We start from the raw sequence: 15000 nt of genomic DNA, 5'->3' as shown, positions 1-15000 counted from the left end.
AAATCGACCTCAGCAGAATTTGAACTCAGAACGTAGCAACAGGTGAAATACTGCTAAGCGTTTCACCTGGCATGCTAACAATTCTTTTCTACTCTAGGCACAAGGCCTGAAATTTTTTGGGGGAGGGGGCCAGTTGATTAGATCGACCCCAGTATGCAACTAGTACTTCATTTATTGACCCCGAAAGGATGAAAGGCAAAGTTGACCTCGGCGGAATCTGAACTCAGAATGTATCGACAGACGAAATACCGTTAAGCATTTCACCTGGCATGGTAATGGTTCTGCTAGCTTGCCACCTTTAAGACCTGGAGTAATAATAAAAGACACTTATCTAAAATGCTGCACTGTTGGATTGAACCTGAAACCACATGGTTGGGAGGCAAGTTTCTCAACCACTCAGCCATGCCTGGGCTTGGTTAATTTATAGTCAAACTTTACCTTTCAATCTTTTGGGACTGACAACATAAGAAGTCCCTACTTTGAAGACTGAGGGATCAGTGGGGCTGTTTGAGTATTGTATAAGACATCTTGTGCTATTTGTTCTGGTTGCAGATGCTTTGAGTTCAAATCCTATGGCTGCCTAGTTGGGTGGTAGACTTAATCTGTTGCCTGGCCCCTTCAGTGCCTTTAGCTGGGCCTAATCTTCCTCTTCATTAGTTTCAGAAGCACTGAGGATGCCTTTCCTCCTCCCCTCCTCAAAGAAAACCTGTCATATGTATGTGTATGTGTGTGTGTGTGTTTGTATTTGTTTATGTCCCCCATAACTTAGCATTTAGGCAAAATGTGCTAAATTTGATCAAATAAATCCTTCGAAATGGTGCTCCAGCATTGGCAGAGTCCAATGGCTGAAAGAAGAATAAAAGAACAAAAATTATGACCAGCTGGTATAGAGACCTTTACGCAGTCAATTGAGCTGCTAGAAACAACAGTGAAATATTTCTCAGCTCACAACCTATTGGTGTTAAAACAAAGGATACACTGGAAAATGTCAGGATTGATATACAAGAAGGCAGGGTGGTCGTGCCAAGAATGTCTTTGATTATAGACCTGTTGAACAACTCCTTTAATTATAAAGCAAACAACTTTTCCATTCATCATTCCCCCCATCCATTCAATGTATTCTTTTATCTCTCTGCGTTCATGTTTTTTTTTTGCTTTTTTCCACAATATTCTTCAGAGTAATGAAGTTCTACTCAGAAGGAACAGATTTATCAATAAAACAATATTCTTTTCCCTAACATCTGTTGGTTTATAATAACAATAACAATTTCTAAGAAATACGCTTTGATTTTTCTTATCGTTTCACACACACTTGGTTGTTTCCAGTAACAGTTTTTCGAAGGGAGGGGGGCTTTCTATCAATTGTAGTCTGTATTGATTTGCTTGTGTTTTGCATAATACCTCGAGAAGATAAATACGTAATTGGTATTAGCTTTGTGCATATCTTCCCTTGATCAAAACTGGACAGTCTGAAATAATGGCATTCAGCTGTTTCCTGGTCTTCTCTATAATAATCTACATTTACCGTGTCTCATTCTGTAGATTATATTTGGGTAAGAGTTTCCTGTAAGTTCTGGTTTTGTGTCAGCTGAATTATAAAGTCTTCCATCTCCACATGAATAAACTATTTTTGGTTCCCTTTTCCATTTATCTCAGTTCTGTGAAGTCTTTGTCAATTATTGTCAACCATTCCAGGGTTTACTTTGCCATCTTTCTTCAGCTAGGTCTTTGAATCTTTCATTAATGCTGTATTGTATTGCGATATGTTTGAGTAAAGGAAGGCAGCAAGCTGGCGGAATCGTTAGCACAATAGGCAAAATGCTTAGCAACAAGTTCTAATTCTGCTGAGGTTGACTTGTGCCTTAAAATAGAAAGGACTATTATTACCTCCGCCTTAGCAAAAGCAGAGGTATTGTTTTCAGTTGTGTTTGTTTGTTTGTTCGTTTGTCTGTGGACATGATATAAGGTTGTCCCAAAAGTTCGTAGAAAGTCTTGGAAAATAATGGTCTTTATTTTGAGGAATAATTTTTGTTGTTTTTGTTAGTACTTGGCGAGTAAAAATTCAATTTTCGCAAGTGTTTACGAACTTTTAGGACAACCTAATATCTTAAGAACCACTGGATGGATTTGGATAAAACTTTCAGGGATGTTTGGCCACATAACTGGCACGAACTGATTAGATTTTGGGATCGATCCAGTACCGGACAAGGATTCTGGATTATTTTCCCTGTATTTTTACTTAATTTTTGAGAGTGGTCAGGTTCACTTTCAGTACTCTCGTTTGTGAGAGCAGTCAAGTTTATTTCAGATACTCTCATTTTAAAAATCCTTTCTGGCCAATTGTTGAGAGGACGTTGGTGTTGCCTTGGTGGAGGCTTTCACTTTCTGAGTGCTCTTATTATTATTATTATGAAAGACTCTCAGATAGTTCTTAATTACTGGTTATTCTTTACTTGAAAGCAGGCAATAACAAGTCACCAAAAGTTTCGTGTAGTTCCTTCTCCTCTGACTCAAAGAGACAATGCTCTCCTTAGAATGTGAGCTGTACCCAACAATGCTATCTTCTGGATCACCTGAAGCCTGACAACAGCTCCAATGTTCTTAATATGTTTTTCAAAGCCTTTGGAAACTGTTTCTAATGCTCCAATTATCACCAGTATCATCATTACTTTCCTCGTGCCTCTTAACTGTCCTTATTATTTTTATTATTATTATTATTATTTTTATTATTATTGCTATTATATGAAAACTCACAGCTTATATCGCAGGCTAAGGTAACACTTGTTAACTGGTCATGCTTCAAGAACCCTGTGAAGAATTCTTGCAGTTCCAAGCAATTTGTAGATGTTCTATCTTCACACTTGCACCAATCTTTTTCAGCCATGTTGGTAGTTGAGTGCTGATTCTTCCAAGTGTGCCAATTACTATTGGTATCATGTCTACTCTCTTCATTGTTCATGTCAAGGGAATGGATAGTTTCACAGTCTCCTATTTATTTAGAATTTCTGGCTTCAAACCTTTTCTTCATTAAAATAGTTTAACCTTGAGCAGTAATTCTTAGCACCCATCATTATTATTATTATCATTATTATTATCATTATTATTATTATTATTATTATTATTATTATTATTAACATTTCTTTGGTCTGTAGAGTTTCAAGCAAGAACTTGAGAAATCTCTGATCCATCTTAAAGAGAAAATCAAAGAAAACAAACGTCTTCGTGAGAATTTTGAGACCCTAAAGTCTGCTAATGAAGTGCTGAGAAGTGAGGTAAGTAATTAGGGAGAGTGGGGGTGGCGGCAAAGGAATGGATAGTTGCACAGTCTCCTATTTATTTAGAATTTCTGGCTTGAAACTTTTACTTTATTAAAATAAATTAATCTTGAGCAGTAATTCTTAGCACCCCCTTTCACAGAATGGTATTTCTGAAACCCCATCTTTTCATGTTTAACAAAAACAGGGGGTAAAAAAAGCATAAGATTATTTTAATGACGCACAACCTAATTTAACAGTGATTTATCATTCCTATTTAGTAAGGTCGTAGTCATGGCCGATGCCTGTGTGATGTCAATAGCACCCACTACACACTTGGAGTGGTTGGCATTAGAAAGGGTATCTAGCTGTAGAAAATTGTGCCAAATCAGATTGGAACCTGTTGCAGCTTCTCGGCTTACCAGTTTTAGTCAAACCATCCAACCCATCTTAGCATGGAAAGCAGACACAAAAGGTGATCTAATTGCCATTCAGAATGTGCTGTTTTTTTTGTTTTTTTTTAGATATTTACATGGATTAGTGATCCCAATGTTAAATTTTTATGGAAATTACTAATAAGGGTGGGATTTCATCATATGAAAATATATTGAACCTTGTCCCATCCTTAGTTATGTCTCTGCACACTGATCAGTTAATGTTTGATTCAGATTTTAATCTCAACAGATATTTTCAGAGATTTTAAAATAAGAATAATGCACAAGCTTGGCTGTGTGGGAAGAAGTTTGTTTCCTAACACCATGGTTCCAGATTCAGTCCACTGCATGGCACCTTGGGCAAGTGTCTTCGGCCTCTGGACGACCAAAGCCTTGTAAATGGATTTTGTAGACAGAAACTGAAAGAAGCTCATCATATATATATATATATATATATATATATATGTTCTTTTTTTTATTTACTTGATAAAAATGGGCTGGTGAGTGGAAGGGCATCCAGCTATAGAACACTGCTTCAATAAGTCTTGTCCAACCCATGCCAGCATAGAAAAAACAGGCCAAAAATGATGTTGAGAATACTAACAATGATGATGATAATGATTAATCATTCTTTGTCTGTTTTCTATGCTGGAATGGGTTGGACAATAGGACAGGATTCAATGTGTTAGAGGACTGCACCAAGCTCCAATTGTCTGGATGCCTTTATGGGCTGCCTTCTATGTAGCACCAGCACTAATGAGTTTGCCAAGTAACTCAACAGAACAACCCTTTAAGTGAATTGGAGTATAGTACTGAGGGAGGTGGATTTATGCCAGGTGATGAGAGATGAAAGCATCATCGATTAACATTTTGATTCTATTGTTCTGAATTGTTTTTTTTTCATAGGTAGAAAGTTTAACCAATGAACGGACCAAATGTGATAAACAAATCAACAGTTTACAGGCCAGGTTAACAAATTTGCAGGTAAAAGATTTCTTGTGTTTGTGTGTGTGCTTGTGTGTGTATACACATGGTATCTGAAGGAGAGAGAAACGGTAATTTTGAGAAGGACTGAGAGAGCAATGGCGAGAGAAATGTGTGGTGTGAATCTGTTTGATAAGAGGAGGACTGAGGACTTGATGGGGTTTGAGGAATCAGTGGAATGGCTGGCAAGGGCAAATGGAGTGTGGTGGTATGGGCATGTGTTGAGGAGGGATGAAGAGCATGTTCTGTGGAGGGTGATTGCATTTGAGATAAATGGAGCATGAAAGCGAGGTAGACCGAGGAAAATGTGGAGGGGACAGGGGGAGGAGGAGATTGGGAGGGTTTGTTTGAAAAAGGAGGACGTCCAAAACTGGGCGAGATGGTTTGAGGGTGGTTGGTATGGCATTGAGGTAGGTCCAGCCACTCCTGTTAATGGGGACAAAATCCGGATTTAAAACAGGATGATGATGATATGGGGTGTGTGTGTGTGTAGTTAGAAAATCTCTATAAGAGATGAAAGTGGAGACTATTCTGAGAAAAATGTCTGTTGCCACTTCAACAGGGCTGTTCCATATGAACCAACATTACTACCATTTTCAACCTCAGGGGGATTGCCTCCTCCAGCTTGTTATTCATTGCAGTCTGCACCTGACACATATTGCAAGCAGAGGAGCAACCCCCTATCATCTTCTGGTGATGACAACAGGATCACCAGACTGTCCAATTTCATCCTCAAAACTGGACGGTCTGGTGGTCTTACTGTCATTGCTAGAAGATGGTAGGGGTTTGCCCCTAGCTTGCAATATATATCAAGTGCAGTGTGCATTGAACAACCAGCTGGAGGAGGTGTCCTTCTGGGGTTAAAGCGGCAGTAATGTAGGTTCCTATGGAACAGCCATATTTAAGTGGTGACAAACACTAATTATATAAATATATATGTATGTATGTATGTATTTGTGTATATGTGTGCATTTTCCCAGCTGAGTGGGTAAAACCACCTTGGTTAATGCTCCCCTCTAAGCTGAAAGGGGTTTTGACTTGTAAGTTATTCAGTGACCTTGTTAGTGCTGGTGCCATTAAAAAAAAAAAAGCACCTGTGCCACTGTCACATTATAAACACCAAGTACTTTCTGTAAAGAGGTTGGCATTAGGAAGGTCATTCAGCCATAGAAGCCAAGCCAAACAGTCCAACCCCTGCTAGCATGGAAAACAGATGTTTAATGATGATGATGATATATGTGTGTGTGGGTGTATGTGGAGGTGCAAATGCCCATTGGTTAGGGTAGCGGACTTGTGGTCATAGGATCACGGTTTTGATACCCAGACTGGACGTTGAGAGTGTTTATTGACCGAAAACATCTAAAGCTCCATGAGGCTCTGGCAGGGGATGGGGTTGTAAACCCTGCTGTACTCTTTCACCACAATTTTCTCTCATTCTTTCTTCCTGTTTCTGCTGTACCTGTATTTCGAAGGGCCAGCCTTGACACACTCTGTGTCACACCGAATCTCTCCAAGAACTACATTAAGGGTACACTTGTCTGTGGAGTTCTCAGCCACTTGCACGTTAATTTCACGAGCAGACTGTTCCGTTGATTGGATCAAATGGAACCCTCGTCGTCATAACCAACAGAGTGCCACGGCAATATATATATCTGTGTGTGTGTGTGTATGTATGTGTGTTACCTGTCATATAATGAGTAGCTTTGGAAGAATACTTTTGCAATTATGGGTAATATTAGGAAATATGGTAAACATACAATAATTATAGCTTAACTTTTCTCAAATTTCTTCTTGTTTATATGAAACAGTAAAATGAATTCTAATTTCCAAAAAGCAAAATATTTATTACCTCAAAACGAATTCAAATAAAACAAATTTCTCATTTGTCTATTTGCAATGAATATACATCGTTATATTTTAAAATTGCAATCTACTTCGTTGAAACATGTCTCTGCAAAATTTGATACACCCCCCACCATAACTGCTCTGTTGTTATTCCTCCTCTTTTTCCTCTTCTCTCACTGTGATTCTTTCTCACTCATTGTGTGTGAGTGTAACATTCCTTTACTCAGTGCATGTCATCAAGCCTAGTATATGTGCTCATGCTGCACCTCTTAGGCTAATTCTCTCTCTCTCTTTCTCTTTTACTCTCTTTCCCTTTCTTGCTATATGATGTAAAGTGTGGCTGGAGAAATCAGCCAATCTACATTTGTATTGGCTATTATTAAATATGGGTTGTTTATATCTGTATGCATGTCATATATATATATGTGTTATATAGAGGGCACTATTACACATAAATGCCTCACGCTAGGAGGGACTCTTAAAGTCAAAACTACTAAAATAAATAAACACATCATACTGAAACCAATTCTTGAAGCAGGTCATTTAAAAACAGAATTTAGCCGCATATAACACTATGATTTTCTATATATATATATATTATATATATATATATATATATATATATTAATCAAAGTATACTGCATTTTATAGCCATTTCAGCCAATCACGCCATTTGGTTTCACACTGGCTGTTAGATAATCAGATATTAGTTAAATGCATGGTTAAGTAACACCATGTGCTCTTCAGAGCTGGCAGGTATGGAAAAATCTGGCAACTGTTATTTGAGGTGAAAAATGTTATATCCATTTTATGGGTGCTGTGAAAATAATAGACGGAATGAAGTTATGGGAGGTGAACCCTTAACTGTGCTGTTACCTGATATCTGGTTATGTAATGCCCTTTGTGAAATCAATTGGTAAGATCGGCTGAAACGGATCTATAATACTGTATACCTTGATTAGTGTACTCACTCTGTCGACAAGTATGTGAGTGAATATTTTCTCTGACATCTGGTTTCTTAGGTAATTATATATCTATATATATCTGTCTGTATGGTTTTAGCGACTTCATGAACAGAATCAAAAACAGATAGTACCCAGCTTGGCAATTGATGTAAAACAAGAGACAACCAGTTCCAAGACTGCCAAAAGCTCAACTGAAAAACCGCACAAGAGATCACTTAAAGCTTCTAAGGTAAATATGGCTTTCACTTTTAAAGACATAAGTTATTGGTTAAATATAGCTGTGAAGTGTAGAAATTCATTTGACAATCACTAGGTTGCAGGTTCAATTTGACTGTGTGGTACCTTGAAAATGTGTTTTTCCTGCTACATCTTCTGGCTAATTGATGTGAAACTGTTCATGTGTCAGTATTTACCAAAGGTGAATCAAGCTGGTTCCACTACTGTAGATTCACTAGTGAAATCTCATTAGAAAGAAGGGTTTTTTTTTAGGTTTGAGGGCAATTTGGTTGCTATTTTTAGTTGGTCAAATGATCATGTAGGGGCTCTTTTATTGTTGTTGTTTAATCCTCAGGTCAGATTTGATCCAGCGGAATTATGATCAAATGTGTTCCAACTGTGACCATCCCATTTTATTTCTTTTATTTCAATATTCTTTTATTTGTTTCAGTCATTTGACTGCGGCCATGCTTGAGCACTGCCTGCATGTCTCTAAAATTACATTTCTCAAGAGACCCTTTTTGGGACGATTTGAGGATGATTTAGCTGTTGACTGACCATGTAGAAGCTTCCTTCTTAGCTTGAGTTGTTCCTTCGTTGGCTGAATCAAGTAAATTACTGTAGATACAACAAATGGCTCAGAAATTTGCTTTTGAATAACAAGTCCCCTGTTCAATCTCACTGAATGGCACCTGGAGCAAGTGTCTTTTACCATAGCCTCAGCTCAACCCAAGCCTTGTCAGTGGAATTACATTGCTGGAAACTGTACGGAAGCCTATCAGCTGCGTTGTGCCTGTAATTCAAAGATCTAACCTTGTCACATACTGTGTCATGTTGACTCTAATTCAGGGTTCATTTGCAAAGCTCATTACGCTGCATTGGGGTGGGGGTGGGGTGGCATTGCTAGAATTGATTCACTTCTTCAAGATGTTGCATGAATGTGGCTAATGATAACTAATCAATGAACTTTAGTAATCCTCTCAAATATAAAATAAATCTCCTTCAAATTGCCTTCTAATCTCCTTCAGACCACACTCTACGCCTTAGTAAAAAGGAAGACTTATTGGATAATGTCCACCTCAATGCTGTTTCATCATCCTCAGCATCCTCCTCCTCCTCCTCATCATCATCATTGTCATCTTAATGTCCACTCTTCCATGCTTGCATGGGTCAGTTAGAATCTGTCGAGGCAGATTTCCTATGGCTTGATGCCCTTCCTTTGACCAACTATCACCTGTTTCTGGTTAAGGTAAAAATTTCTTACACAGATTAAAGACGAATGATACCACTTCTGTGATGATGATGATGATGGTGATGGTGGTGATGCTTGTTTTACTATTTTTACATATCAAAACAAACACACACACAAACTTTTATCCATTCAGCCATCCATCCATCTGTCTATCCCTCCAGTTACTCATCCATCTATCCAGTTAACTATATTTATTTATCCATCCATCCATCCATGCATACATACATTCATCCGTGTATCTATCTACCTGTCTCTCTCTCTCTCTATCTGTCCATCCATCCACCTGTCTATCTCACCCTCTCTCTTTCTCTCTCTCTCTCTCTCTCTCTATCTATCTATCTACTTGTCTATCTATCCTTCTATTTATCTACCTCTCTCTCTCTCTCTTTATCTTCTATCTATCTATCTACCTGTCTCTGTCTGTCTGTCTATCTATCTATCTATCTGTCTATCTACTTGTCTATCTATCTACCTGTCTCTCTCTCTCTCTCTCTCTCTATCAATCTATCTATTCATCTATTTGTCTGTCTATCCATTCATTCATCTATTTTAATCCATCCATCCGTCCGTCCCTCCATCCGTCCATCCATCCATTTATCCATCCATCCATCCGTCTGTCTGTCCGTCCGTCCATCCATCTGACAGGTTTCTTTCAGTTTCTGTCTACCAAATCCATTCACAACACTTTAGTCAGCCCCAGGCTATTGCAGAAGGTACACACCCCTGAACCACTCTGTGTTTGTGGATGGAAAACAACGACAAAATATTTAATAAAAATGAACTGATCATGGCTTGAATGTCTATAGTGATACACTGATCCGACCTGGGGTTAAACAACAACAACAACGTTGTTATCATACAGAATCTGGTGTAATCCATTTCATGTGTGTATGTAATCATGCTTAGATATTTCTGCCAGAATTAGTTTTGATTTAAAACCATAATATTAATGGTTTGCATTTGATCAGAAACTACAGCTGGCATAGAACGAGAATATATTAAAGAGATAAAGAGAAAAATAAAGAAAAAAGATTCAGAAAAAAAGAGAGAAAAACCAAAGCTTTTTTCTTGTTTCTTTCACATGCACACATAGACACATACATGCACACACATGTATGCATGTACGCACGTGCACACACACACACACAAATATGACCAATAGCATTACTGTACATCTCAACTATTGAACTTGTAGATATGGTATTGACAGGTAGTGAATTCTTGATGGGAATAAATGGTCTATTTTCGAATATTAAGCATTCTCTAAATGGATGAAAGTAGTTCTGTAACATGTCTTGATGTGCACTCTACTAAAAGATGATTCCAAGTTATATATATCACTTTGCAATATATGTAAATGTATATAAATGCTTAGCTTCATTTCTTCCAACTCTTACGTTCTGAGTTCAAATGCTGTCGAGGTTGACTTTGCCTTTCATCCTTTTGGGTTGATAAATCAAGTACCAGTTGAACACAAATTGATGGTTCTTGTGTCAGAATTTGAAATCAATATATGTACAGGGTGCAGTGAATAAACTGTCGTCTAAATTACACAAAAATGAAAATAACACTTACATCTCATTTTAACAAATATATTTACCAAAATTACATAAAAATATCTTGAAATACTAAAGAGTAAATTTATTCAATAAAATCGCCATTGGCTTCAGCCACGGCCTCCAGACAACTTTTGAATCTCCTGCAACTCTTCTGGAGTTTAAGTTTGTGAATGCTGCCATAATCCTTGTCTTCAGTTCATCTTTGGTGTTACAAGGAGTTTTGTTGGTCTCTCACTCAACTTCACCCCACACATTGCAACCCCCTTGATTATTATCAAGGGGGTTGCAATCTGGGGAGTTAGGAAGTCAGATGTTAGGGGTGATGTGGTTGCAGAAATTGTCTGACAGCCATGACTGGATTCTCCTGCTTGTAGCATGGTGCAGAGTCCTATTGCCAGACAGGGACCTCCAGCAGTCACCCTCTTGACCCAGGGCAGCACTACCCGCTCCAGGCACTTGATGTAGGCTTCTATGTTGAGTCTGAGGCTGTGTGGGAAGATGAATGGAGGCATAACATCACCATCACTAGTGATCGCTCCAAACACCAAGATGTCAAATGGTTGTTTGATTTTTATCACTCTCAGTACATGTCCTCAGCTTGACACCCAAACACTCTGAACCATTTGTATTGGAGCTTCTGGTGCAAATGCCAAACAGTACAGCATGTCATTTCCAAATTTCTGGCAGAGTGAATTGTATCATGGTGCTGTTTTTCCCTCAGATGGTGCCCAACTGACCCTACTATGCTGTGTAGTCAACAAAATCAAAAACAAGCAATGCGCATGCACAAAATACAAAATATAAAGTGGCAATGATTTACCCATCGCACCCTGTATACATGGGATAAAAGATATAATTGTCATCATCATCATCATCCGCTCCTCCTCCTCCTCCTCATTATCATCATCATCCTCATTATCATCGTCATCCTCATTATCATCATCATCCTCATTATCATCATCACCATCATTTTCATTATCATCATCATCATCACTAGCAGCAGCATAGTTTTAATCTTTATCTTTTACTTGTTTCAGTCATTAGACTATGGCCATGCTGGAGCATTGTTTTAAAGAATTTTAGTTTAATGAGTCAACCTCAGTACTTCTTTTTTTTTTAAAGACGGTACTTATTCTATCTGCCTGTTTGTCAAACCTCTGTCACAGGGATGTAAATACACCAACACCTGTTGTGAAGTGGTGGTGGAGGACAAACATACTCACTCACACACAATGGGCTTCTTTCTAACAAATCCATTCTGAAGGCTTTGGTTGGCGTGAGGTCAGGTAGTGGGACTGAACCCAGAACCATGGGGTTGGGAAGCAAACTTCTTACCACACAGCTACTCCTGCTCACTTTTCTATATTTGCATGGGTTAGACAATCTTTTCTACTTTCGGCACAAGGCCCAAAATTTTGGGGGAGGAAGAGCCAGTCAATTAGATTGAGACCAGTATGCCACTGGTACTTCATTTATCGACCCCAAAAGGATGAAATGCAAAGTTGACCTTGGCGGAATTTGAACTCAGAACGTAAAGACAGACGAAATATCTATTTCTTTACTACCCACAAGGGGCTAAACACAGAGAGGACAAATGGATTAAGTCGATTATATCGACCCCAGTGCGTAACTGGTACTTGATTTATCGACCCCGAAAGGATGAAAGGCAAAGTCGACCTCCACGGAATTTGAATTCAGAACGAAATACAGACGAAATACCACTAATTATTTTGCCTGGCAGGCTAACAATTCTGCCAGCTCGCCGTCTCATGGGTTAGACAGAATTCTCTGAGGCAGTGTCACACACACACACACACACACACACACCTACACACACACACACACACACATCAGTCCTTTAAGCCAATATGTTGATTAGGATGTATTGTAAATATTTTTCGGATTTGAAAATTTATGGATATGAAATAAATATGAAATAAAATCAAAGATTCCATGATTTATGATTGAATTCATTTATTTTTATTTTTCACTGAATTATTGTGAGCTGAGCCAATTCATTTAAATTATTTATCTATTGATTTTGTTGTTTTGTTTTGTTTTGTTTTGGTGTTGATTATTTTTCAAATTGATTTGAAATAATTTCCTAATTTGATTCCATGTTTAAATGTCTGAAATTAATTGTTTTGTTTTTCTTAATTAAGATTATTAAATTTTGAGGTTATTAACCTCATCTTCAAACACTTTACTCCCAACATCTATAGCTATACTGTTCTCTTTGATTTGGTTTGATATCTAATCTTCGCCAGGTGTGTTTTTCATTCCTAAAGACATATAAACACCTGTAACTATTTATATTACAGAACAGTATAAATATTCTAATTATCTATACTTATGCTGTGTTTACTTTGATATCTGAATGTCCTCAGGTGTCATTCATTCTTGATGGTATATTTATATTAACGACCATTTACAGTAGCATCATCATGATCAATGCCTGCATCCCATGTTGGCAAGGGTTAAACAGTTTGACTGAAGCTGGTAAGCTGAAGAGCTGTACCGGGTTCCAATCTGATTTGGTATGGTTCCTACAGCTGGATGCTCTTCCTAACACCAACTACTCTAGAGTGTACAGGGTGCTTTTTGTGTGCCACTGGCATGGGTGTCATTTACATGACACTGGTAAAGGCCACGGCTATGATTTCACTTGGCTTCACAAGACTTCTAAAGCACAACATATTGCCAAACACACACACACACATAAAGGCTGTGAAAGATTTCAGAACATTTATAAATAGAAAATCTTATATCAGTTTCCAGGATATTTTGTATATCCCTTCATCAGAGATGGTCTGAGAAAATGGTTAAGCAATAGTTATTCTAGATAAGGTATGAAATAGAGAGTGAAGTGGAGGAATGAAAATAGACGTGAGATATGCAGGGATATTGTATCTGTAGTTCCATTATTTAGGCAGAATAAACCATTCTGCCTAATGTGGTGATAATAATAACTGATGATGGTGTAGATGTTGCTGATTAATTGTGTTTTTCTTCCCCTTCTACATTCCATTAATTTATAGGTTCTGCAGTGTATTGGTGACCTCTTGCCCTCTCTGCTGACGTGGCTAGTTGACATGCAGTTGGCTGCACCTTTGAGAAACTCAGTCGCTCACCTTCCACATCAACTCAACGCACAGGAAAGCAGCATCATCAGGAAACCAAGATCGGTCTCAGAACGTTGCTTAAAGGTAACACTACTTATATTTCCTCTTGCTGCTCTTAATCCTTTTGCGTTCAGATTTCGTTGTCAAATCATCATCGTCATCATCATCATCATTGTTTAATGTCCGTTTTTTCATGCTGGCATGGGTTGGACAGTTTGACTGGGGACTGGCAAACCAGGAAGTCACACCAGGCTCCAATCTGATCTGGCAGTGTTTCTACAGCTGGATGCCCTTCCTAACGACAACCACTCCGGGAGTGTAGTGGGTGCTTTTTACGTGCCACCGGCACAGGAGCCAGTCGGGTGGCACTGGCATTGGCCACGTTCAGATGGTGCCTTTTACATGCCACCAGCACAGGAGCCAGTGAGGCAGCACTGGCATCGGCTGCATTCAGATGGTGCCTTTTATGTGCCACCAGCACAGGGAGCCAGTCAGGTGGCTCTGGCAGCGACTCACAGTGTTTTGAATTAAATCACACATTATCTCATAGCTTCAAGATTTCAATGGAGTGTTTGTATATTTTTAGAATGACATTGTAGGGTAGGTGTGAGAGGTTGGATCTGGTGAATTTTAACATAAAATAGAATATTTGGGCCAGATATAGCTGGATTAAATGCTAAAGGGTTAAAAATTGTTGGTGTTGTCGCTGTTTAACCACAAGTCAAACCTGATGAAGCAGACCTATCATTTCATCAAAGATGTTCAAGCCATGACCATCCTGTGTTAAGAGTTGTCTGTTGTTAGCCCTTTCATTTAATAAATATTTTATGTGCATTATTTTTTTAATGTGTCCTCTGTAAGCAGCCCTGTGGTTAGCTGGGATCCTGTCAAACCACCCAACCCATGCCATAAATGGACATAAATGATGATTTTCTTCACAACCATTTCCTGTTAGATTCCAGTGTTCGGTATATTAGTTCCTTTCGATGATCCTTGAGTTCATATTTCAGACCTGTTTCTTCATGATAATGAAGAGAAATGTTAGATTCTCTCTTCTGTATAATAACTAATTGGTTGCTGCTACCTCTTTCAAGGATGCTGCAAAATCATTGTCTGTATCACAAACAGCATGGTTTGTTTCTAAATAGACTGACATTTCTTAACTGTTTACTTTTGATGATAGGCCTTTGTGCACGAAATATTAAGATTATTTAATTTTTTCTTTCTTTTCTGTCTTCCCTACTTTCACTATTTTATTTATTATACAAGTTTCTGTCTGTGTTATGTTTTGCAGTGTCTTGATTTAACTTATTGTCTAGGAATTTGTCTAGTTTTACGCAATTTGTCCGTGGAATAAAAAGAAAGCCTC

At 38.3% G+C, this 15000-nt stretch overlaps 1 protein-coding gene across 1 annotated transcript in view; it reads left to right on the top strand.

Annotated features, from left to right (window-relative positions):
* Positions 1-15000, top strand: part of LOC115218616 (coiled-coil domain-containing protein 138-like) — an 89856-nt gene that overhangs the window by 11437 nt on the left and 63419 nt on the right. Inside the window, exons 6-9 of the mRNA XM_029788518.2 lie at positions 3153-3272; positions 4595-4672; positions 7580-7711; positions 13548-13715. Of these exons, the coding sequence (XP_029644378.1) occupies positions 3153-3272; positions 4595-4672; positions 7580-7711; positions 13548-13715 (498 nt within the window). The remainder of the gene's footprint in view (positions 1-3152; positions 3273-4594; positions 4673-7579; positions 7712-13547; positions 13716-15000) is intronic.

This window comes from Octopus sinensis, linkage group LG13 (genome assembly GCF_006345805.1).
Source record: "Octopus sinensis linkage group LG13, ASM634580v1, whole genome shotgun sequence".
In the NCBI taxonomy this organism is placed as follows: Eukaryota; Metazoa; Mollusca; class Cephalopoda; order Octopoda; family Octopodidae; genus Octopus; species Octopus sinensis.
Note: the sequence above shows the minus strand (reverse complement) of the source record. Positions and strands in the feature narration are given on the sequence as shown.